At 35.7% G+C, this 27094-nt stretch overlaps 2 protein-coding genes across 2 annotated transcripts in view; both read right to left on the bottom strand.

The window, feature by feature from the left end:
• c5 (complement component 5) overlaps positions 1-7438 on the bottom strand; it is a 43740-nt gene extending 36302 nt beyond the window's left edge. The window contains exons 1-5 of the mRNA XM_074639824.1: positions 7285-7438; positions 5914-6109; positions 5658-5811; positions 5474-5544; positions 5280-5377 (exon numbers count right to left, since the gene is read on the bottom strand). Coding sequence (XP_074495925.1) covers positions 5280-5377; positions 5474-5544; positions 5658-5811; positions 5914-6109; positions 7285-7352 — 587 coding nt within the window. The 5' untranslated portion in view covers positions 7353-7438. The remainder of the gene's footprint in view (positions 1-5279; positions 5378-5473; positions 5545-5657; positions 5812-5913; positions 6110-7284) is intronic.
• Positions 7439-10940: 3502 nt separating this feature from the next.
• LOC141770233 (PR domain zinc finger protein 12-like) lies at positions 10941-26858 on the bottom strand. The gene is made up of 6 exons (XM_074639876.1): positions 26430-26858; positions 20873-20938; positions 19651-19775; positions 19196-19351; positions 14280-14394; positions 10941-14052 (listed from the first exon to the last, which is right to left on the bottom strand). The coding sequence occupies exons 1-6, from the start codon at positions 26716-26718 to the stop codon at positions 13553-13555; spliced, it is 1251 nt and encodes a 416-aa protein (XP_074495977.1). The 5' UTR covers positions 26719-26858; the 3' UTR covers positions 10941-13552.
• Between the last annotated feature and the right edge of the window lie 236 nt (positions 26859-27094).

Below are 27094 nucleotides of genomic sequence, written 5' to 3'. Positions count from 1 at the left end.
TGGTTTTTAATGGTCTTACTTTGGTTTTTAAAGGTCTTAGTTTGGTTTTTAAAGGTCTTAGTTTGGTTTTTAAAGGTCTTAGTTTGGGTTTTAAAGGTCTTACTTTGGTTTTTAAAGGTCTTACTTTGGTTTTTAAAGGTCTTACTTTGGTTTTTAAAGGTCTTAGTTTGGTTTTTAAAGGTCTTACTTTGGTTTTTAATGGTCTTAGTTTGGGTTTTAAAGGTCTTGGTTTGGTTTTTAAATGTCTTAGTTTGGTTTTTAAAGGTCTTACTTTGGTTTTTAAAGGTCTTACTTTGGTTTTTAATGGTCTTACTTTGGTTTTTAAAGGTCTTAGTTTGGTTTTTAAAGGTCTTAGTTTGGTTTTTAAAGGTCTTAGTTTGGGTTTTAAAGGTCTTACTTTGGTTTTTAAAGGTCTTACTTTGGTTTTTAAAGGTCTTAGTTTGGTTTTTAAAGGTTTTACTTTGGTTTTTAAAGGTCTTAGTTTGGGTTTTAAAGGTCTTACTTTGGTTTTTAATGGCTTTACTTTGGTTTTTAAAGGTCTTACTTTGGTTTTTAAAGGTTTTAGTTTGGGTTTTAAAGGTCTTACTTTGGTTTTTAATGGTCTTAGTTTGGGTTTTAAAGGTCTTACTTTGGTTTTTAAAGGTCTTACTTTGGTTTTTAAAGGTCTTAGTTTGGTTTTTAAAGGTCTTACTTTGGTTTTTAAAGGTCTTAGTTTGGGTTTTAAAGGTCTTACTTTGGTTTTTAATGGCTTTAGTTTGGTTTTTAAAGGTCTTAATTTGGTTTTTAATGGTCTTAGTTTGGGTTTTAAAGGTCTTACTTTGGTTTTTAATGGTCTTAGTTTGGTTTTTAAAGGTCTTAGTTTGGTTTTTAATAGTCTTAGTTTGGGTTTTAAAGGTCTTACTTTGTTTTTTAATGGTCTTAGTTTGGTTTTTAAAGGTCTTAATTTGGTTTTTAAAGGTCTTGGTTTGTTTTTTTAAAGGTCTTAGTTTGTTTTTTAAAGGTCTTACTTTTTTTTTTAAAGGTCTTAGTTTGGTTTTTAAATGTCTTAGTTTGGTTTTTAAAGGTCTTACTTTGGTTTTTAAAGGTCTTGGTTTGTTTTTTTAAAGGTCTTAGTTTGGTTTTTAAAGGTCTTACTTTTTTTTTTAAAGGTCTTAGTTTGGTTTTTAAATGTCTTAGTTTGGTTTTTAAAGGTCTTACTTTGGTTTTAAAAGGTCTTGGTTTGGTTTTTAAATGTCTTAGTTTGGTTTTTAATGGCTTTAGTTTGGTTTTTAAAGGTCTTAGTTTGGGTTTTAAAGGTCTTACTTTGGTTTTTAAAGGTCTTACTTTGGTTTTTAAAGGTCTTAGTTTGGTTTTTAAAGGTCTTACTTTGGTTTTTAAAGGTCTTAGTTTGGGTTTTAAAGGTCTTACTTTGTTTTTTAATGGTCTTAGTTTGGTTTTTAAAGGTCTTAATTTGGTTTTTAAAGGTCTTGGTTTGTTTTTTTAAAGGTCTTAGTTTGTTTTTTAAAGGTCTTACTTTTTTTTTTAAAGGTCTTAGTTTGGTTTTTAAATGTCTTAGTTTGGTTTTTAAAGGTCTTACTTTGGTTTTAAAAGGTCTTGGTTTGGTTTTTAAATGTCTTAGTTTGGTTTTTAAAGGTCTTACTTTGGTTTTTAAAGGTCTTACTTTGGTTTTTAATGGTCTTACTTTGGTTTTTAAAGGTCTTAGTTTGGTTTTTAAAGGTCTTAGTTTGGTTTTTAAAGGTCTTAGTTTGGGTTTTAAAGGTCTTACTTTGGTTTTTAAAGGTCTTACTTTGGTTTTTAAAGGTCTTACTTTGGTTTTTAAAGGTCTTAGTTTGGTTTTTAAAGGTCTTACTTTGGTTTTTAATGGTCTTAGTTTGGGTTTTAAAGGTCTTGGTTTGGTTTTTAAATGTCTTAGTTTGGTTTTTAAAGGTCTTACTTTGGTTTTTAAAGGTCTTACTTTGGTTTTTAATGGTCTTACTTTGGTTTTTAAAGGTCTTAGTTTGGTTTTTAAAGGTCTTAGTTTGGTTTTTAAAGGTCTTAGTTTGGGTTTTAAAGGTCTTACTTTGGTTTTTAAAGGTCTTACTTTGGTTTTTAAAGGTCTTAGTTTGGTTTTTAAAGGTCTTACTTTGGTTTTTAAAGGTCTTAGTTTGGGTTTTAAAGGTCTTACTTTGGTTTTTAATGGCTTTACTTTGGTTTTTAAAGGTCTTAGTTTGGTTTTTAAAGGTCTTACTTTGGTTTTTAATGGTCTTAGTTTGGGTTTTAAAGGTCTTACTTTGGTTTTTAATGGTCTTAGTTTGGGTTTTAAAGGTCTTACTTTGGTTTTTAAAGGTCTTACTTTGGTTTTTAAAGGTCTTAGTTTGGTTTTTAAAGGTCTTAGTTTGGTTTTTAAATGTCTTAGTTTGGTTTTTAAAGGTCTTACTTTGGTTTTAAAAGGTCTTACTTTGGTTTTTAATGGTCTTAGTTTGGGTTTTAAAGGTCTTACTTTGGTTTTTAATGGTCTTAGTTTGGGTTTTAAAGGTCTTACTTTGGTTTTTAAAGGTCTTACTTTGGTTTTTAAAGGTCTTAGTTTGGTTTTTAAAGGTCTTAGTTTGGTTTTTAAATGTCTTAGTTTGGTTTTTAAAGGTCTTACTTTGGTTTTAAAAGGTCTTACTTTGGTTTTTAAAGGTCTTACTTTGGTTTTTAATGGTCTTAGTTTGGGTTTTAAAGGTCTTACTTTGGTTTTTAAAGGTCTTACTTTGGTTTTTAAAGGTCTTAGTTTGGTTTTTAAAGGTCTTACTTTGGTTTTTAAAGGTCTTAGTTTGGGTTTTAAAGGTCTTACTTTGGTTTTTAATGGCTTTAGTTTGGTTTTTAAAGGTCTTAATTTGGTTTTTAATGGTCTTAGTTTGGGTTTTAAAGGTCTTACTTTGGTTTTTAATGGTCTTAGTTTGGTTTTTAAAGGTCTTAGTTTGGTTTTTAATAGTCTTAGTTTGGGTTTTAAAGGTCTTACTTTGTTTTTTAATGGTCTTAGTTTGGTTTTTAAAGGTCTTAATTTGGTTTTTAAAGGTCTTGGTTTGTTTTTTTAAAGGTCTTAGTTTGGTTTTTAAAGGTCTTACTTTTTTTTTTAAAGGTCTTAGTTTGGTTTTTAAATGTCTTAGTTTGGTTTTTAAAGGTCTTACTTTGGTTTTTAAAGGTCTTGGTTTGTTTTTTTAAAGGTCTTAGTTTGGTTTTTAAAGGTCTTACTTTTTTTTTTAAAGGTCTTAGTTTGGTTTTTAAATGTCTTAGTTTGGTTTTTAAAGGTCTTACTTTGGTTTTAAAAGGTCTTACTTTGGTTTTTAAAGGTCTTACTTTGGTTTTTAATGGTCTTAGTTTGGTTTTTAAAGGTCTTAGTTTGGTTTTTAAAGGTCTTGGTTTGTTTTTTTAAAGGTCTTAGTTTGGTTATTAAAGGTCTTACTTTTTTTTTTAAAGGTCTTAGTTTGGTTTTTAAATGTCTTAGTTTGGTTTTTAAAGGTCTTACTTTGGTTTTAAAAGGTCTTGGTTTGGTTTTTAAATGTCTTAGTTTGGTTTTTAATGGCTTTAGTTTGGTTTTTAAAGGTCTTAGTTTGGGTTTTAATAGTCTTAGTTTGGGTTTTAAAGGTCTTACTTTGTTTTTTAATGGTCTTAGTTTGGTTTTTAAAGGTCTTAATTTGGTTTTTAAAGGTCTTGGTTTGTTTTTTTAAAGGTCTTAGTTTGTTTTTTAAAGGTCTTACTTTTTTTTTTAAAGGTCTTAGTTTGGTTTTTAAATGTCTTAGTTTGGTTTTTAAAGGTCTTACTTTGGTTTTTAAAGGTCTTGGTTTGTTTTTTTAAAGGTCTTAGTTTGGTTTTTAAAGGTCTTACTTTTTTTTTTAAAGGTCTTAGTTTGGTTTTTAAATGTCTTAGTTTGGTTTTTAAAGGTCTTACTTTGGTTTTAAAAGATCTTGGTTTGGTTTTTAAATGTCTTAGTTTGGTTTTTAAAGGTCTTACTTTGGTTTTTAAAGGTCTTACTTTGGTTTTTAATGGTCTTAGTTTGGTTTTTAAAGGTCTTAGTTTGGTTTTTAAAGGTCTTGGTTTGTTTTTTTAAAGGTCTTAGTTTGGTTTTTAAAGGTCTTACTTTTTTTTTTAAAGGTCTTAGTTTGGTTTTTAAATGTCTTAGTTTGGTTTTTAAAGGTCTTACTTTGGTTTTAAAAGGTCTTGGTTTGGTTTTTAAATGTCTTAGTTTGGTTTTTAATGGCTTTAGTTTGGTTTTTAAAGGTCTTAGTTTGGGTTTTAAAGGTCTTACTTTGGTTTTTAAAGGTCTTACTTTGGTTTTTAAAGGTCTTAGTTTGGTTTTTAAAGGTCTTACTTTGGTTTTTAAAGGTCTTAGTTTGGGTTTTAAAGGTCTTACTTTGTTTTTTAATGGTCTTAGTTTGGTTTTTAAAGGTCTTAATTTGGTTTTTAAAGGTCTTGGTTTGTTTTTTTAAAGGTCTTAGTTTGTTTTTTAAAGGTCTTACTTTTTTTTTTAAAGGTCTTAGTTTGGTTTTTAAATGTCTTAGTTTGGTTTTTAAAGGTCTTACTTTGGTTTTAAAAGGTCTTGGTTTGGTTTTTAAATGTCTTAGTTTGGTTTTTAAAGGTCTTACTTTGGTTTTTAAAGGTCTTACTTTGGTTTTTAATGGTCTTACTTTGGTTTTTAAAGGTCTTAGTTTGGTTTTTAAAGGTCTTACTTTGGTTTTTAAAGGTCTTAGTTTGGGTTTTAAAGGTCTTACTTTGGTTTTTAAAGGTCTTACTTTGGTTTTTAAAGGTCTTAGTTTGGTTTTTAAAGGTCTTACTTTGGTTTTTAAAGGTCTTAGTTTGGGTTTTAAAGGTCTTACTTTGGTTTTTAATGGCTTTACTTTGGTTTTTAAAGGTCTTACTTTGGTTTTTAAAGGTCTTAGTTTGGTTTTTAAAGGTCTTACTTTGGTTTTTAATGGTCTTAGTTTGGGTTTTAAAGGTCTTACTTTGGTTTTTAATGGTCTTAGTTTGGGTTTTAAAGGTCTTACTTTGGTTTTTAAAGGTCTTACTTTGGTTTTTAAAGGTCTTAGTTTGGTTTTTAAAGGTCTTACTTTGGTTTTTAAAGGTCTTAGTTTGGGTTTTAAAGGTCTTACTTTGGTTTTTAATGGTCTTAGTTTGGGTTTTAAAGGTCTTACTTTGGTTTTTAATGGTCTTAGTTTGGGTTTTAAAGGTCTTACTTTGGTTTTTAAAGGTCTTAGTTTGGGTTTTAAAGGTCTTACTTTGGTTTTTAATGGTCTTAGTTTTGGTTTTAAAGGTCTTACTTTGGTTTGATGGGGATCTTGAACGGGTTTTGCATCGAGGGGATCCCGTTGTTGACGTCGATCATCTCCACGATGTCCACTGTGGTGAGATCCGGGTCCTGAGGGGGGGGGGCGAGATCACTGATTCTAATCCTGAGATCACTTTGACGTGAGACAAATCAACACCTGCTGGTCCTGAAGGTCGTCACACTCACCTTGAAGGTCAGGAAGACGCTGCGATTAGCCGGCCTCAGCTCCTGGTTCAGAGAAAACGCCCTCACCTTGACTGGACACACACATAAAACACATTGCTTTCCACCACAGACACACAAACAGGGACAGGTGTGCAGTGGATTGTGGGAAACAGAGGCTCTGATATGTGTAGTTGTAAACTCTCACCGTTCTGATGGGGGGTGTACAGCGGTTTGTCGGTCTGTATGAACAGGAAGCCGTTGGTGCGGCTGACGGCGACAGACAGGTGCTGGTTGATCTCTGCTGATTGGATGTGCAGGATCACATGACTCACACTCTTGTCCAGCTGACCTGGGTGCAGCTGGAGAGAGAGAAACAGAACAACAGGAAGTGACCTCACGATTAAAACATCATCCTAAGATCTGATAACGTACAGCTCATGTGTGTGTGTGTCACGTCTGACCTGGACTTTGGCGGCGGCCTGGTGGTGGTTCAGGGCGTTGAGGGTCACGACCTCCCGAGCCAGAACCACGTGATCCGGAGCCATGGAGGTCTTCAAGAACACGTAGACCGTCACCTCGTCCGTGAAGCCGAACAACTGCAGCAGCACCGTCTCCACAGCGTCCAGACGCAGCGAGAGAGGAGCTGTGATCAGATACCTGAGGGAGGAGGACACGCCTTCACGTCAGTCATGTGATCAAACAGGAAACACAACGGTGACGGATCTTTAATCCAATCAGAGAGCAGCTACATGAAACCTTCTGGAAAGAAAATATTTAGTACGTTCACTCTGGTCCAGACGGCGTTCTTTTCTGTTTCTCTTTTAATGTTAACGTCCACTCAGCCGTTAGCAGAAAGCAGTGACGTAGGTTAGGACAGTAACCAGAGATGCACCGATAACACTTTATTTCAGTCGAGTACAAGTACTTACATTTGGGTACTCTCCGATACCGAGTACCGATACGAGTACTTCTCTGTGCCAAAAGACCCTCGTTAACAGTCAGCACTAGCTGAGTCAACATTGGCTGTGCTAAGTTTCGAAATAACTGAAAGAAGTGGGGTTGTATGTTTACTCCGTGTTCTGAGAGGTAAAATGACTGTTTTAGTGAATGGAGTCTGGTGGCTTTGAAGAGAGCGATATAACGGCTTCAGTTCCTCGTCAGAAAGAGCTGTCTGACAGGGAACTGAAGCCGTTACATCGCTCTCTTCAGAGCCACCAGACTCCATTCACTAAAACAGTCATTTTACCTCTCAGGGTAATAACACTGTGTGTATATATATATATGTATAAATTAAAAAAATGCCCGTAGTTGTAGAAACACCGTTTGCTCTGCTGATTTTAGAGGTTTCATTTCCCCCCCGACCTTCACGGAGTTCGTTCACACCTCTCTGCTCTGCAACACCAACAAACAGATGTTGTAATAAAGTGGAGCTGTGAGGAGGTCAACATCTGGACTTTAATATCTGCACGGTCGTACACTTTAGGTTGCGAGAAGTTAGTTTAACACTGTTAGTCACTGATGCATAAACTCTACAAGTGTGACAAGATCATGAAGCAGTGCATAATAATAATAATCATAATCATAATAATAATAATAATAATAATAATAATAACAATAATAATAATCATAATAATAATAATCATAATAATAATCATAATAATAATAATAATAACAATAACAATAATAATAATCATAATAATAATAATAATCATAATAATCATAATAATAATTATAATAATAATAACAATAATAATCATAATAATCATAATAATCATAATAATCATAATAATAATAATAATCATAATAATAATAATAACAGATGAAAGACTTACGATCTAGAGTCGGCCTCCGTCCTCCAACAGAGACAAAACACACACAAGAGGAGGACACACACCTTCATCCTGAAGGAGAGGAGAAAACTGACAGAAAGCAACAGAGACGAAGGTTTTATTAGTTATTGATCAACTCAGCGATGATTGGCAAATACCTGCTAGTCATCAGAAAACAGAACAGAGGGGGAACTTCCTGTGTGTGTGTGTGTGCGTGCGTGCATGCGTGCGTGTGTGTATGGTGAAAGGTGAGTTTACACAGCCTGTGTTTTCTGATCTTACCTAACCGTGTTGTTGACTCTGTTATCGGCTCATCAGTCGGTCTCAAACGTTCACATCTATTGTGACTGCAGTAAAAAACATAAATAACATCAGTTAGTACAGAAGCTTATTGATCACACAGAGGAGCTTTACATAATGACCTTTTAAAGAAGACACAGGTTGGTAGAATAAAAGAGTATAAAATAAACAAATAAAAACAATAATAATAATATAAGATAGATAAAAACTAAAAGTGAAATTTCAGTGCAAATCAAACATAGAGAGCAATGTCAGTTAAACTATATGACGTCATAGGAGGACGATAAAAAAGAATAAATCTAAAAGAATAATGAAATAAATGTGGAAAAATAATGAGGAATAAATGGAAAAACAATGTTGAGTAAAAAATGGAAAATAACTAGGAATAAATACAAGAATACATACGTAAATAAATAAATATGGAAATATAAAAAGGAATAAATAAAAGAATAAATAAGTAAATAAATAAATGTGGTAATATAAAAAGGAATAAATAAAAGAATAAATAAGTAAATAAATAAATGTGGTAATATAAAGAGGAATAAATAAAAGAATAAATAAGTAAATAAATAAAATAGGAAATATAAAAAGGAATAAATAAAAGAATAAATAAATATATGTGGTAATATAAAGAGGAATAAATGGAAAAAATGGAAATATAAAAATGGAAATATAAAGAGGAATAAATAAAAGAATAAATAAGTAAATAAATAAATGTGGAAAAATAAAAAGTATAAATGGGAAAAAAATAGTAAATAAAAAAGCGGTAATATAAAGAGGAAATAAATAAAGAATAAATAAGTAAATAAATAAAAGAGGTAATATAAAGAGGAATAAATAAATGTGGAAATAATTAAATTAAATGAAAATATGAAAATGTATGTATATATTTGTTTGTATATTTTTAAAAATATATATTTATATTTTTTTGCATATAAATTATGCTATCCTATATCAAGGACTTCTCTTCAAAGTCAGGCTGTTTTATTTTGATAGAAACCATTAGAGCCAGTCATTGTGTGGAGCTGGAGGACGGGCTCTGCTATGAACAGAACCGCCAGCAGGTGGCGCTACGAGGCCTCAACATCACCAGCCACCTCCATCACATGATCCCATTTACACCTGACAGGTGGAGCCACGAGGCCTCAACATCACCAGCTACCTCATCACATGATCCCATTTACACCTGACAGCTAACAGCCAGGCACCAATTAATTAATCAATATATGTAGTTATATAACAGACTGTTATATATGTTTTTTTTTACCTTTTTCAGACATTGTTTAGAATTTTGTTTACCAACATTTTTCAAACTTTTTTTTTAGACATGTTCTTCAGACATTTTTCAGACTATTTTTTGGGGACATTTTTCAGACATTCTTTTTTACCTTTTTTCAAACATTGTTTAGACTTTTGTTTACCAACATTTTTTTAGACATTTTCTTCAGACTTTTTTAGACATTTTTTCAGACATTTTTTTTTTTTTTACCTTTTTCAGACATTGTTTAGAATTTTGTTATCCAACACTTTTCACACTTTGTTTTTTAGACATTTTCTTCAGACATTTTTCAGACATTTTTTAGACTTTATATGTATAACTAGTATATGTATACTGTATATGTAGTATATTATGTATATGTATATGTATATGTATACTGTATATGTAGTATATTATGTATATGTATATGTATATGTAGTATATGTATATGTATACTGTAAATGTAGTATATTATGTATATGTATATGTATATGTATACTGTATATGTAGTATATTATGTATATGTATATGTATATGTAGTATATGTATATGTATACTGTAAATGTAGTATATGTATACTGTATATGTATATGTATATATGTATATAGTACACAGACTGAGGGACATGATCAGAGCAGAAGTAAATACTTTATTAGGAGTATATATAGGCTGAAATACAATGTCCTTTATAGAAGTCAACACAGTTCATCATATATCGATACGTGTGTCATATATCTGACCGTAGACATATAGAGAGAATAATAATAAAGTGACGGTTGAATTATATTCTGGGCGTAAAGCACATCTCATGTTTATATTCTTTTCTTTGACAGTTTATTTACATCACATGAAGAGAAACGGACCGACAGACGACTCATCATCACGTCTCTCATTACTTTCATTATCATTTAACATGAACAGATTCATACGGAAACAATCAGGGAAACATTTACACACATTAGAAACTCTCATATTTTATAACAGCACCTGCCTGAGACCCAACAGACACCAACCAATAATCAATAATAGTATCAATAATCATATTAATAATAGATGTCACATTTCAGTGATGAGCTTCTTTAAAGGAATCGGTGGAGTTCTTAGTAGATTTACTGGTTGGTCAGGAAGGAGACGCCAAAACCGTTCACACCTGCTAACACCTTAGCTGTATGCTAACACCTTAGCATACAGCTAACTGTGTTAGCATACAGCTAACACCTTAGCATATAGCTAACATGTTAGCATATAGCTAACATGTTAGCGTATAGCTAACATGTTAGCATACAGCTAACATGTTAGCATACAGCTAACACCTTAGCATATAGCTAACATGTTAGCATACAGCTAGAAGATTTTATTTTCCAGCACCGTGTCCACCGCCAGTCAAGCTAACGTAAATATTAGTTCTTAGAGTTGTTACTCCACCAGGTGAATGCTAAAGTGCTAGCTTGGTGGACGACTACAGCTCCACACAGCAACGCTAATGCTAACGCTAACGCTAACGCTAACGCTAACTGCTGTATGCTAACCTGTTAGCATGGGAATAACTGTACGATGGATGTTTCTGGTAGTAGCTAGAAGGGAGCCAACAAACCGGGAAAACTCTCACGAGATTGTTAAGGTTAGGTATTGACCTTGAATAGCTAAGGTTAGGTATTGACCTTGAATGGTTAAGGTTAGGTATTGACCTTGAATAGCTAAGGTTATGTATTGACCTTGAATGGTTAAGGTTAGGTATTGACCTTGAATAGCTAAGGTTATGTATTGACCTTGAATGGTTAAGGTTAGGTATTGACCTTGAATAGCTAAGGTTACGTATTGACCTTGAATAGTTAAGGTTAGGTATTGACCTTGAATAGCTAAGGTTACGTATTGACCTTGAATAGTTAAGGTTAGGTATTGACCTTGAATGGTTAAGGTTAGGTATTGACCTTGAATGGCTAAGGTTACGTATTGACCTTGAATGGTTAAGGTTAGGTATTGACCTTGAATGGCTAAGGTTACGTATTGACCTTGAATGGTTAAGGTTAGGTATTGACCTTGAATGGTTAAGGGTAGGTATTGACCTTGAATGGTTAAGGTTACGTATTGACCTTGAATGGTTAAGGTTAGGTATTGACCTTGAATGGCTAAGGTTACGTATTGACCTTGAATGGTTAAGGTTAGGTATTGACCTTGAATGGTTAAGGTTAGGTATTGACCTTGAATGGTTAAGGTTACGTATTGACCTTGAATGGTTAAGGTTAGGTATTGACCTTGAATGGTTAAGGTTACGTATTGACCTTGAATGGTTAAGGTTAGGTATTGACCTTGAATAGTTAAGGTTAGGTATTGACCTTGAATGGTTAAGGTTAGGTATTGACCTTGAATGGTTAAGGTTACGTATTGACCTTGAATGGTTAAGGTTATGTATTGACCTTGAATAGCTAAGGTTACGTATTGACCTTGAATGGTTAAGGTTAGGTATTGACCTTGAATGGCTAAGGTTACGATAGGTCGTCTCGTGAGAGTGTTTGCAGATCTCAGATCAGATTTGGCGGTTAGCGGGCTTCCTTCTAGACTCGACCGACGTCTCCGTACGCTTACCAACGGGACAATCTACCGGAACACCGGCTGGATTCCTCTGAAGGAGCCTCAGCGCTCAGACTGCAGCGCCTCCTGGTGGTCAACACACACATCACAAACCTTTAACAGCATGCAAACCAAAGCACCACATCATCGTCTCACAGATATATACCGGACGCCGTGTCCCATCATGCAACTGTGTCTCCTCGTCCGGATGAAGAGACACGGAAACGTTGTGTGTGTGTGTGTGTGTGTGTGTGCGTGCATGCATATACTGTACAATCTTTAGATAATGGAACTCATCATGGAGCTAACAGCCGTCTTGTCTCTGTGGATTATTACCCAGGTAGCCCTTCAGGTGGAAACTCTCTGACTCAACGGCTGAAAAGGCTTCATTGATTTAAAGAGTTTGGAAACGTCTGCTGGCCTGAATCCAACATCAATAGAGTCACAACAGCTCAGTGCTCTGAAGGCTCAGCACTGTTTCTAGTGTAACATCACTATGTGGGCCGTCTGGTCCTGGACTCATGATGATGAATGATTAGCTGATATCAGCCCAGGTAACCTGTTGTTGTCTGATTTAGGTTCTGACTCTGGAACAAAGAGTGACAGACGAACAGCCGCTGCCGCCATGTTGGACTGAAACACAACTCAACACAGTAGAATATGACAGTAGAATATAAATAATTTAGTTTTACTTCAGTACGTCTCTCTGTAGGAGGACGTTTTACTGGCGTCTGGTCGTCTCTTTCAGTCCAAAATGGCGGAAGCGTAGCTCTGCTGCTGGGCGCTGATGTTGACATGGAACCGACTGGACCAACGGCAGTCTGAGTGACATTAACAAGCCCAGATTTACACCCCAAAATCTGAGCCACATAGAGGCCAGAGTCGGATCTCAACTGGTCCTCCGGTACCAGAACGGAGCCCAATGTGCCGACGTTCAGCCGCCTGATTCACCAGACTACCCGGGTAACTACTAGTCCTTTAATCTGTTTGATTCGTGTACATAGACACGAGTCTAACTTTTTTTTCGTGACGCTCGACGCACGACTTTCAACAACGTATTTTTAGTGCGTTTTCCTACAAATGTCCAGCAACACGTGACGCACGTGTCAATCTCCGCCCCAGTCTTTTCAAAATAAAACTACTTAGTTAGGTTTAGGAATAGATCGCAGTTTGGGTTTAAACAACATTGGAAGTGTCGTAACTTAAGTACGAAAGTTACGTGACAAATAACGTTGACTTCTGGTTTCACACGGGACACGAACATCGGTCTCCTGGTGAAAATCTGGTGTTTTTTGGTGCGATTTCCTACAAATGTCCAGCAACATGTGACACACGTGTCAATTTTTCAAAATAAAAGTATTTAGTTAGGTTTAGGAATAGATCGACTTGGTTAGGCTTATACAATAAACTTAGTTAGGCATAGGAAAAGATCGCGTTTTAGGTTAAAATAACTCTGGAAGTGTCGTACCTTAAGTACGGAAGTTATGTGACAAAAACGTCTTAGTTAGGTTTAGGAAAAGATCGCGGTTTAGGTTAAAATAACACCGGAAGTGTCATAACTTAAGTGCGGAAGATACGTTACACATAAATCAACGTTGACTTCTGGCCTCACACGGGGCACCAACATCGGTCTCCTGGTGAAAGTCTGGTGTTTTTTGGTGCGATTTCCTACAAATGTCCAGCAACACGTGACGCACGTGTCAATTTCCGCCCCAGTCTTTTCAAAATAAAAGTACTTAGTTATGTTTAGGAATAGATCGACTTGGTTAGGCTTATACAATAAACTTAGTTAGGCATAGGAAAAGATTGTGGTTTAGGCTAAAATAACGCTGAAAGTGTCGTGACTTCTGGCCTCACACGGGGCACCAAGTGGTGAAAGTCTGGTGTTTTTTGACCCGACCTCCTATCTGCACGGCGTTTGTCTCTCTCTACTTCCCGGTTCACAATGACGTGGATTACATTCGAACTGATTTTGTGCTGATCATCATGAAAAAAATGTGTTGCGTCTTTATACGTGAATCAATCATTAAGTTGCGTGACTATTTCACGTACGTCTGTGCGACCGGGCTGATATTTATTATCTTTGTCTGTCTGTATTTGGCGTGTCTGTCTGTCTGTCTGTCTGCCCCCCCCACACCCCCCTCACAGCACCATGGTGGGTATATGGTGAACCAGTGACGCTGGGTGAGGCATGGCGGTCAGCTGCGGTGGGTGAGGAGGAGGTGAGTGGGCGGTGTGACCCGCGTGACCGGCGTGCACCACCACGCCTCCCCCCACGACGCTGGGGTCTCCTCCGCCGCCGGTGGGCCGGTGCCTGGCGCTCTTCTGGTGCGCCCTCAGGCCGGCCAGCTGCGAGTACGCCGACTGGCAGACGTGGCACTTGTACGGGCGCTCGCCGGTGTGCAGCCGGACGTGGTTCCTCAGCGTGGACGACTGGCTGAAGCGGCGGTTGCAGAAGCGGCAGACGAACGGCTTGTCCAGTGTGTGGATGCGCATGTGGGAGCGCAGGTTGCTGCGGGAGTTGAAGCCGCGGTGGCAGATGACGCAACGCATGCGGCCCACGCTGGAGGAGGCGGAAGAGGAGGACGAGGACGAAGAGGAGGAGGAGGAAGAGGAGGAGCCTTCACAGGTGTGGAACTCATCTGGGAGGAGGAAGAGGAGGAGGAGAAAGAGGAATGATTCAAGCTGTTATATTATATTATATATTTACATTACATCTATTGTCAATAAATCTCATGATCACATTCAAACCAATTTTTATGAAAACAATACAAAATGTAATGATCCCTCTAAAATAAAAGACTGATGTGAATTCCCAGATCAATAATCAATAATCAATAATCAATAATCAATAATCAATAATGTGTACCGGTCTTGGTCTTCTTGCTCTGCTCTTCGTCTCCTCCAGGTATTCCAGGGATTCCCAGGAAGGTGTTGTGGGAGTTTGAGTACCAGACCAGCAGCTCCTGGTCCGGAGGGATCGTCTGAGGAGGAAACATGGAGGTTAATCAGGAACGGTTCCTCTCTGAAACCAACATGGAGGTTAATCAGGAACGGTTCCTCTCTCAAACCAACATGGAGGTTAATCAGGAACGGTTCCTCTCTTCAAACCAACATGGAGGTTAATCAGGAACGGTTCCTCTCTGAAACCAACATGGAGGTTAATCAGGAACGGTTCCTCTCTCAAACCAACATGGAGGTTAATCAGGAACGGTTCCTCTCTTCAAACCAACACGGAGGTTAATCAGGAACGGTTCCTCTCTGAAACCAACATGGAGGTTAATCAGGAACGGTTCCTCTCTGAAACCAACATGGAGGTTAATCAGGAACGGTTCCTCTCTGAAACCAACATGGAGGTTAATCAGGAACGTTTCCTCTCTGAAACCAACATGGAGGTTAATCAGGAACGTTTCCTCTCTGAAACCAACATGGAGGTTAATCAGGAACGGTTCCTCTCTTCAAACCAACATGGAGGTTAATCAGGAACGGTTCCTCTCTGAAACCAACATGGAGGTTAATCAGGAACGTTTCCTCTCTGAAACAACATGGAGGTTAATCAGGAACGGTTCCTCTCTTCAAACCAACATGGAGGTTAATCAGGAACGTTTCCTCTCTGAAACCAACATGGAGGTTAATCAGGAACGGTTCCTCTCTCAAACCAACATGGAGGTTAATCAGGAACGGTTCCTCTCTGAAACCAACATGGAGGTTAATCAGGAACGTTTCCTCTCTGAAACCAACATGGAGGTTAATCAGGAACGTTTCCTCTCTGAAACCAACATGGAGGTTAATCAGGAACGGTTCCTCTCTTCAAACCAACATGGAGGTTAATCAGGAACGGTTCCTCTCTGAAACCAACATGGAGGTTAATCAGGAACGTTTCCTCTCTGAAACCAACATGGAGGTTAATCAGGAACGTTTCCTCTCTGAAACCAACATGGAGGTTAATCAGGAACGTTTCCTCTCTGAAACCAACATGGAGGTTAATCAGGAACGTTTCCTCTCTTCAAACCAACATGGAGGTTAATCAGGAACGGTTCCTCTCTGAAACCAACATGGAGGTTAATCAGGAACGTTTCCTCTCTGAAACCAACATGGAGGTTAATCAGGAACGGTTCCTCTCTTCAAACCAACATGGAGGTTAATCAGGAACAGTTCCTCTCTCAAACCAACATGGAGGTTAATCAGGAACGGTTCCTCTCTCAAACCAACATGGAGGTTAATCAGGAACGGTTCCTCTCTTCAAACCAACATGGAGGTTAATCAGGAACGTTTCCTCTCTGAAACCAACATGGAGGTTAATCAGGAACGGTTCCTCTCTCAAACCAACATGGAGGTTAATCAGGAACGGTTCCTCTCTCAAACCAACATGGAGGTTAATCAGGAACGGTTCCTCTCTTCAAACCAACATGGAGGTTAATCAGGAACGTTTCCTCTCTGAAACCAACATGGAGGTTAATCAGGAACGGTTCCTCTCTCAAACCAACATGGAGGTTAATCAGGAACGGTTCCTCTCTTCAAACCAACATGGAGGTTAATCAGGAACGGTTCCTCTCTGAAACCAACATGGAGGTTAATCAGGAACGGTTCCTCTCTTCAAACCAACATGGAGGTTAATCAGGAACGGTTCCTCTCTGAAACCAACATGGAGGTTAATCAGGAACGTTTCCTCTCTCAAACCAACATGGAGGTTAATCAGGAACGGTTCCTCTCTGAAACCAACATGGAGGTTAATCAGGAACGTTTCCTCTCTGAAACCAACATGGAGGTTAATCAGGAACGGTTCCTCTCTTCAAACCAACATGGAGGTTAATCAGGAACGGTTCCTCTCTCAAACCAACATGGAGGTTAATCAGGAACGGTTCCTCTCTTCAAACCAACATGGAGGTTAATCAGGAACGGTTCCTCTCTTCAAACCAACATGGAGGTTAATCAGGAACGGTTCCTCTCTCAAACCAACATGGAGGTTAATCAGGAACGGTTCCTCTCTGAAACCAACATGGAGGTTAATCAGGAACGTTTCCTCTCTGAAACCAACATGGAGGTTAATCAGGAACGTTTCCTCTCTGAAACCAACATGGAGGTTAATCAGGAACGGTTCCTCTCTTCAAACCAACATGGAGGTTAATCAGGAACGGTTCCTCTCTGAAACCAACATGGAGGTTAATCAGGAACGTTTCCTCTCTGAAACCAACATGGAGGTTAATCAGGAACGTTTCCTCTCTGAAACCAACATGGAGGTTAATCAGGAACGTTTCCTCTCTTCAAACCAACATGGAGGTTAATCAGGAACGGTTCCTCTCTGAAACCAACATGGAGGTTAATCAGGAACGTTTCCTCTCTGAAACCAACATGGAGGTTAATCAGGAACGGTTCCTCTCTTCAAACCAACATGGAGGTTAATCAGGAACAGTTCCTCTCTCAAACCAACATGGAGGTTAATCAGGAACGGTTCCTCTCTCAAACCAACATGGAGGTTAATCAGGAACGGTTCCTCTCTGAAACCAACATGGAGGTTAATCAGGAACGGTTCCTCTCTGAAACCAACATGGAGGTTAATCAGGAACGGTTCCTCTCTTCAAACCAACATGGAGGTTAATCAGGAACGGTTCCTCTCTGAAACCAACATGGAGGTTAATCAGGAACGTTTCCTCTCTCAAACCAACATGGAGGTTAATCAGGAACGGTTCCTCTCTGAAACCAACATGGAGGTTAATCAGGAACGTTTCCTCTCTGAAACCAACATGGAGGTTAATCAGGAACGGTTCCTCTCTTCAAACCAACATGGAGGTTAATCAGGAACGGTTCCTCTCTCAAACCAACATGGAGGTTAATCAGGAACGGTTCCTCTCTTCAAACCAACATGGAGGTTAATCAGGAACGGTTCCTCTCTTCAAACCAACATGGAGGTTAATCAGGAACGGTTCCTCTCTGAAACCAACATGGAGGTTAATCAGGAACGGTTCCTCTCTGAAACCAACATGGAGGTTAATCAGGAACGGTTCCTCTCTGAAACCAACATGGAGGTTAATCAGGAACGGTTCCTCTCTGAAACCAACATGGAGGTTAATCAGGAACGGTTCCTCTCTTCAAACCAAAACTAACAAATCCAAGTAGCTGAGGAACTCTGATTTAATGTTTAATAATGTCTTCAGCCAGCAGAGGGAGACACACACCTCAACTCTTCTTCATCCTTCTGCTGCTGAACATTAAAAACTCTGCATCTGTTTCTCTTTCTTTCTTTTGGAGTCTTGATTTTACTTGAATTGTCTCTTTAATTTTTACATGAATGGAATTTTAATCTGTTTTATTTAATGTTATTTAAAGGTTTCCCATTCGTCTGGATTTTATATTTCATTTTCTTGATTTTAATTTGCTGCCTGTTGGAAAGTTCTCTAGAAATAAATATGAATATTATATTAAATGAAATGTGAACAGGATTTTCACCATGTGAAGGCATCCTGTAACGTGGTTCTCCTCAGAACCTCAACGGTGGAGAACCGGGTGTCTTTGGTTTGAGGTGTTTCAGACGTATGTCATTAAAGACTCTGATATGTTTAGTGACGTACAGACGACTGTAGAGGAAGTGGAGTTGATCGTACAGACGACTGTAGAGGAAGTGGAGTTGATCGTACAGACGACTGTAGAGGACGTGGAGTTGATTCAACACAGTCTCACAGCAGTTTGTGAAATAGTCACGACATGTAATGTATATAATTTGTGTTCATAGTCACGAATTTCCATTTTTTTACGTGACGCTTAGCACAACTTTCAACTGCGTACTTTTAGTGCGTTTTCATACGAATCTATGAAAAATAAAACGACTTAGTTAGCTTTAGGAAAAGATGGTGGTTACGGTTAGAATAACACCAGAAGTGTAACCGTAACTTGACGGGCTGACCATCACGAAAGAAATGTTCAATTTGTGTCTCTGTACACGAATCAATTAAACATTACATATCATGACTATTTCACGAACTGCTGACTGGGCTGGTTGATATCTGGTTCTATCTGGTTATATATGGTTCTATCTGGTTCTATCTGGTTCTATCTGGTTCTATCTGGTTCTATCGGGTATATATATGGTTCTATCTGGTTCTATCTGGTTCTATCTGGTTATATATGGTTCTATCTGGTTCTATCTGGTTCTATCTGGTATATATATGGTTCTATCTGGTTCTATCTGGTATATATCTGGTTATATCTGGTTATATCTGGTATATATGGTTCTACATGCTGACTGGGCTGGTTGATATCTGGTTATATCTGGTTGATATCTGGTTATATCTGGTTGATATCTGGTATATATGGTTATATCTGGTATATATGGTTCTATCTGGTTCTATCTGGTATATATGGTTCTATCTGGTTCTATCTGGTTCTATCTGGTATATATGGTTCTATCTGGTTCTATCTGGTTCTATCTGGTTCTATCTGGTATATATGGTTCTATCTGGTTCTATCTGGTTCTATCTGGTATATATGGTTCTATCTGGTTAAATCTGGTTCTATCTGGTATATATGGTTATACATGCTGACTGGGCTGGTTATACCTGGTATATCTGGTATATATCTGGTTGATATCTGGTTCTATCTGGTATATATGGTTATACATGCTGACTGGGCTGGTTATACCTGGTATATCTGGTATATATCTGGTTGATATCTGGTTCTATCTGGTATATATGGTTATACATGCTGACTGGGCTGGTTATACCTGGTATATCTGGTATATATATGGTTATACATGTTGACTCAGCAGACTGAGGTGATGCGTTCACTGACCTCCACAGCCTTGTAGAAGATGCTGCTGCCGATCTGAACCACCTCCAGGTTCTGCTCCTGCTCGTTCCTCGCACACTTGATGTAGGTCATCCAGCTCCTCTGGTCCTCCTGACTGGCATCGATGAAATACCGGACCGTCCCATCCTCGTTGAACACCTGAGACGGAGCACACAACATGTCCAGTTAGACTCCCTCACCGTCCTGCTTGGTTTCTCCTCTAGTAGGATCAGCATGTTACCGTCAGCTGGACTCAGTTCAAACAGTCAGTTAGCTGCTAACTGAATGGAAGTGATTAAATAGGCTGTAAATATAAATGCAAATGTTGATATAAATATAAATATAAATGTTGATATAAATATAAATATAAATGTTGATATAAATATAAATATAAATGTTGATATGAATGTTGATATGAATGTGAATCTGAATGTTGAGTTCCAGTAGACGTTGTTTACCTCCCACATGAGGTTGTTGTTCTTGTACAGGTCGATGTGTTCCGGTGAGATGAGGCGTCCGGTGAACGGTCCCATCTCTGTTCCTGCTTTAATCCACGTTTTAGAGAAAATACCCAACCCTTCACCTGCAATACACAAAAACACACAGATATACATACAGGTATTACTGCAGAAAATACTACACAATACTACACAGTACTACACAATACTACTAGAGAAAATACCCAACCCTTCACCTGCAATACACAACACACATATATATATACAGGTATTACTGCAGGAAATACTACACTATACTACACAATACTACACAATACTACACAATACTACACAATACGACATAAAACTACACAATACTACACAATACTACACGGTACTACACAATACTACACAATACTACACAATACTACACAATACGACATAAAACTACACAATACTACACGGTACTACACAATACTACACAATACGACATAAAACTACACAATACTACACAATACTACACGGTACTACACAATACTACACAATACTACACAATACTACACAATACGACATAAAACTACACAATACTACACAATACTACACAATACTACACAATACTACACAATACTACATACAACCAACATTTACAGAGTAAAAACTACACACACTAACAGCAGCTACATATATAATATAATATATAATATATAATATATAATATATAATATATTATATATTATATAATATATAATATATAATATATAATATATAATATATAATATATAATATAATATATAATATATAATATATAAACATGAGTTTGTTTCAGATTTAAAGTGTTTTTATTTTATTCCTGATGACTCGGAGGAGATTTAAAGCTTCATAGTGTCGGCTGGATTCAGGTCAGTTATCACTATGAATGTAATACAAATTGTATTTATTTAATAATCCTCTTTAGTAGCATGTATAGCCTGATCTATATATCTATCTCTAGGTATAGATTGAGAGGTGTAAATGATTTAAATGAATGATCAGTTGTCATCTGTCCGTGTGAAGAGCCAGAAGGTATTGAACCAGATGAACCAGATTAAAGAGAAGAGTTATTCAGCGGTGAACTCGAGCGTTTACCTGGGACTGAACACGTCATCTAGTTGTGATTATCATGTTAGATAATGAAAAAGACGCAGACAGACAGAATGATGTTTTGTCCAGAGATACAGACTAACTCCAGAGAGGGAGCGTTTACCTGGGACTGAACTCTGAGCGATGATCACCTCGCTGGGTAAAACCAGACTGGACAGCTTCTGGACCTCTGAAACACAAATCACATAAAAACACATTTATTCATTTTAAACAGACGTTATTATCTTCTCTTAAAAAAATAAACTTTGACGACTGAAATCTGAAAGAAAATCACTTCCAAGTGACGACAACGACATCAGATTGATTTCATCCATTCAGAACTGCTTTCACCTTTTATCAGATTGAACAGTCTGAACAAACACCTGACTGATCCTCGTCACGCCGGCTACCTGCTGCTTTTACAAGAGACTTTACAATATTACATTATTACTGAGACGCCTCAGTATTTATCAGATCTATTATTGTTCTATAATATTCCTTCCTTCACTCTGAGATCCTCGGAGGCATCGCTCCTGCACTTCCAAGGTTCAGATTATTAAAACACAAAGTGACAGAGCCTTTGCAGTCAGAGCTCCTATACAGACTATCTATGATGATCTGAGGTCAAAAGAGAAGAAAAGGAGGTTAAATGATCTTTTTCTCCTTCAATACTCATTCTCTGTTAAAGCTGATTAATTAACAATATGTAATTTAAACTTTATGTCCATTTTAAACTCATTTTACACCTTTTTTTAGTTTCAGAAAAACTGTAAAAAATAATTAATTAATTATAATGCAAAAACACATCAGCAGCATTTTAATGTTCTTACCTTTAATTTAAGATATAACAATGCTTAATAAACAATTATAAAATATAAAAATAAGCAAAATAATATAAAACAAATGAAGTAAAAACACAATATTTGTCTCTGAGATGAAGAAAGTTGTAAAAAAAATGAAATATGAGGAAAGTAAAAGTCCCATCATCAGTCTGAAGCTCCACAGTCTGACATTTAATGATTAATTAAGATAAAATATTGATAAGATTGTCTCTGACTTCATTGATTTAATTGATTTAATTGATTTAATTGATTTAATTGATCCAGGTGAAGGAAGAAATGATGGTTTAAACTCTTTTGGAGGTAAATTTAAGCGTCAGTCCGCTAGATCTGGAGGATTAAATCATCACTTTATAGAAACGGCTGCAAACTCTGGAGCGTCTCTTTTATTATTAGTATTTGCTTTTCTGTGATTTTATTTATATTTTATGACATTTCAGTTGTTTTACCCTTTAGGGTTTTTATGTGTTTAGTTATAGTACCTTTCATTATCCTTTTGTTTTAAATGTGTTTTTATTATAAAGCACTTTGTAACTGTGTTTTTATATAAATAAAGATTATTATTATTATAATAATGTGGTGATATTAGGTCAGTCTGTAACTGTGTTTTTATATTAATAAAGAGTATTATTATATTATTATTATGATAATGTGGTGATATTAGGTCAGTCTGTAACTGTGTTTTTATATTAATAAAGAGTATTATTATATTATTATTATGATAATGTGGTGATATTAGGTCAGTCTGTAACTGTGTTTTTATATTAATAAAGAGTATTATTATATTATTATTATAATAATGTGGTGATATTAGGTCAGTCTGTAACTGTGTTTTTATATAAATAAAGAGTATTATTATATTATTATTATGATAATGTGGTGATATTAGGTCAGTCTGTAACTGTGTTTTTATATTAATAAAGAGTATTATTATATTATTATTATAATAATGTGGTGATATTAGGTCAGTCTGTAACTGTGTTTTTATATTAATAAAGAGTATTATTATATTATTATTATGATAATGTGGTGATATTAGGTCAGTCTGTAACTGTGTTTTTATATAAATAAAGAGTATTATTATATTATTATTATGATAATGTGGTGATATTAGGTCAGTCTGTAACTGTGTTTTTATATTAATAAAGAGTATTATTATATTATTATTATGATAATGTGGTGATATTAGGTCAGTCTGTAACTGTGTTTTTATATTAATAAAGAGTATTATTATATTATTATTATGATAATGTGGTGATATTAGGTCAGTCTGTAACTGTGTTTTTATATAAATAAAGAGTATTATTATATTATTATTATGATAATGTGGTGATATTAGGTCAGTCTGTAACTGTGTTTTTATATAAATAAAGAGTATTATTATATTATTATTATGATAATGTGGTGATATTAGGTCAGTCTGTAACTGTGTTTTTATATAAATAAAGAGTATTATTATATTATTATTATAATAATGTGGTGATATTAGGTCAGTCTGTAACTGTGTTTTTATATTAATAAAGAGTATTATTATATTATTATTATGATAATGTGGTGATATTAGGTCAGTCTGTAACTGTGTTTTTATATTAATAAAGAGTATTATTATATTATTATTATAATAATGTGGTGATATTAGGTCAGTCTGTAACTGTGTTTTTATATTAATAAAGAGTATTATTATATTATTATTATAATAATGTGGTGATATTAGGTCAGTCTGTAACTGTGTTTTTATATTAATAAAGAGTATTATTATATTATTATTATGATAATGTGGTGATATTAGGTCAGTCTGTAACTGTGTTTTTATATTAATAAAGAGTATTATTATATTATTATTATGATAATGTGGTGATATTAGGTCAGTCTGTAACTGTGTTTTTATATTAATAAAGAGTATTATTATATTATTATTATTATGATAATGTGGTGATATTAGGTCAGTCTGTAACTGTGTTTTTATATTAATAAAGAGTATTATTATATTATTATTATGATAATGTGGTGATATTAGGTCAGTCTGTAACTGTGTTTTTATATTAATAAAGAGTATTATTATATTATTATTATGATAATGTGGTGATATTAGGTCAGTCTGTAACTGTGTTTTTATATAAATAAAGAGTATTATTATATTATTATTATAATAATGTGGTGATATTAGGTCAGTCTGTAACTGTGTTTTTATATTAATAAAGAGTATTATTATATTATTATTATGATAATGTGGTGATATTAGGTCAGTCTGTAACTGTGTTTTTATATTAATAAAGAGTATTATTATATTATTATTATGATAATGTGGTGATATTAGGTCAGTCTGTAACTGTGTTTTTATATTAATAAAGAGTATTATTATATTATTATTATGATAATGTGGTGATATTAGGTCAGTCTGTAACTGTGTTTTTATATTAATAAAGAGTATTATTATATTATTATTATAATAATGTGGTGATATTAGGTCAGTCTGTAACTGTGTTTTTATATTAATAAAGAGTATTATTATATTATTATTATGATAATGTGGTGATATTAGGTCAGTCTGTAACTGTGTTTTTATATTAATAAAGAGTATTATTATATTATTATTATGATAATGTGGTGATATTAGGTCAGTCTGTAACTGTGTTTTTATATTAATAAAGAGTATTATTATATTATTATTATGATAATGTGGTGATATTAGGTCAGTCTGTAACTGTGTTTTTATATTAATAAAGAGTATTATTATATTATTATTATGATAATGTGGTGATATTAGGTCAGTCTGTAACTGTGTTTTTATATTAATAAAGAGTATTATTATATTATTATTATGATAATGTGGTGATATTAGGTCAGTCTGTAACTGTGTTTTTATATTAATAAAGAGTATTATTATATTATTATTATGATAATGTGGTGATATTAGGTCAGTCTGTAACTGTGTTTTTATATAAATAAAGAGTATTATTATATTATTATTATGATAATGTGGTGATATTAGGTCAGTCTGTAACTGTGTTTTTATATTAATAAAGAGTATTATTATATTATTATTATGATAATGTGGTGATATTAGGTCAGTCTGTAACTGTGTTTTTATATTAATAAAGAGTATTATTATATTATTATTATGATAATGTGGTGATATTAGGTCAGTCTGTAACTGTGTTTTTATATTAATAAAGAGTATTATTATATTATTATTATGATAATGTGGTGATATTAGGTCAGTCTGTAACTGTGTTTTTATATTAATAAAGAGTATTATTATATTATTATTATGATAATGTGGTGATATTAGGTCAGTCTGTAACTGTGTTTTTATATTAATAAAGAGTATTATTATATTATTATTATGATAATGTGGTGATATTAGGTCAGTCTGGTGAGCAGCTCTGTGAGTTTTATTGGATGTTCAGGATGTTGTAAAGCTGAAGTTTCCCACAAACAGTGAAAGCAGCGTGACACTGAGCCTCAGCAGAGAGCCGAGAAAAGAGGTTAAATGCTCTTTTTATTCTCCTTCAACAGTCGCTTTATTATGTTTATTATGTCTTTTATGTTTATTATGTCTCCATATAATAAGAGACATAATCCCCCCCCCCCCTGCATGCTGCAGAGCTGCAGAATAATATCATTAATTCGTCAACTATAAACTCAAACTGAGAGATTTAATCTGCAATAATAAAGAGAAGAAGAGAAAGTCTAAATAAAATATAAAGAATAAATCAAATAAAACGATGTGTTTAATATAATAAATATAGAGATTAAGAGAGAGTGTTTAATATAATATTATCAGGATTAAGAGCGAGCTGTCAGGAGGAGTTTCACGGTCCGGTCCGGTGCGGTTCGGAGCGTGAAACTCGATGTGATTTAAAGGAGAAAAGAGATTATAATGGAGATAGAAGTGGAAGATTATCTGAGTTTAAAAACGGAGAAGAAGAAGAAGAAGAAAAGAAACCAGCTCATGAATTCTTCACATCAGGAGAATAAAAGATGAAATCTCCCCGCAGCGCAGAGAGGAGAGAGGAGAGGAGGAGAGGAGGAGAATAAACGGGAATAATCCGGTAGAGGAGCACCGGGAGCACCGGGACTCCGGGTCACAACTCTACCGGATCCGATCAAACTGTTCACAACGAATTCTCCCCGAAACAGAAACGAATAACACAATAAAATATAATTAAAGTAAAAAAGAAACATGAATAAAAAATAAAATAAAACAGATTATTTATTACCATCAGAGACACGATGGGGCCTTTAGAGCATTAATTAACCATCAACAGGTGGCCGTTAATCAGGCTCATTAATCAATTAATCAATTAGGAATGTTAATGGTTTTATAGAGTTCCGCCGGCGGCCCGCAGGCTGAGATCTGAGTTCACGGTGATCAAACAGTTTGATCAGTTATTGATCAAGTTCACTGTTAAGGCTGATTAATTAACAATAATTAAATTAAACTTGATGTCCACTTTAAACTCATTTTACACCTTTTTATCGTCAGAAAAACAAGTTAAACTGTAAAAAAATGAATGAATGAATTATAATGTAGATCACCTCGCAGGTCGAGGAGATGATTTTATTAATTTAGTTTAAAATATAACAACGATTATTAAACAATTATTAAGCAAAATAATATAAAACAAATGAAGTAAAAACAAAATATTTTTCTCCCAGATGAAGAAAGTTGGAATAAAATTGAAATATGAGGAGAGTTAAAGTCTGAAGCTCCACAGTCTGACATTTAATGATTCATTAGGATACAAATATCGATCAGATCGTCTCTGACTTCATTGTTTTAATTGATGTAATTGATTTAATTGGTTAATTGGTTAATTGGTTAATTGATTGACTGACCTCCAGAGAAGGACTGCGCGAGCACCTCCGCGGTGAAGGCTGTCTTGGGGCTCGCGCTGGGCGCCGTGCTCGTGCGGTCCTCGTGCTGCAGGTGAAGCTGCTGGTGCTGATGCTGCAGGTGATGCTGCTGCTCGCCCAGCACGTGCCTCCAGCGGCCGTACAGGAAGCTGTGCAGGATGTCCGAGGTGATGATGTCCGCCAGAGAGAGAGGCTGCTGCTGCTGGTGAGGCTGGTGAGGCTTAAACACCGACTTCAGGCCCAGAGACGAGCCGGGCAGCACCGAGCCCATGGCCGGGCAGAGGGGACCGGGAGCCGGGGAGGAGCTGCAGCTGGAGCCGGAGAGAGGGATGGAGAGCCGGGGAGAGAGGAGGAGAGAGCCGGGGAGAGAGGAGGAGAGAGCCGGGGAGAGAGGAGGAGAGAGCCGGGGAGAGAGGAGGAGAGAGCCGGGGAGAGAGGAGGAGAGAGCCGGGGAGAGAGGAGGAGAGAGCCGGGGAGAGAGGAGGAGAGAGCCGGGGAGAGAGGAGGAGAGAGCCGGGGAGAGAGGAGGAGAGAGCCGGGGAGAGAGGAGGTCCTCCAGGGACAAAAGTTTAACAAATATCCAAACAAGTGAGATTCTTGGAGGAATAAAAACTCCACTTGTTGTTTTTCTTCTTCTCAAATTAAAT

Source organism: Sebastes fasciatus, chromosome 6 (assembly GCF_043250625.1).
Source record: "Sebastes fasciatus isolate fSebFas1 chromosome 6, fSebFas1.pri, whole genome shotgun sequence".
NCBI lineage: Eukaryota > Metazoa > Chordata > Actinopteri > Perciformes > Sebastidae > Sebastes > Sebastes fasciatus.
Note: the sequence above shows the minus strand (reverse complement) of the source record. Positions and strands in the feature narration are given on the sequence as shown.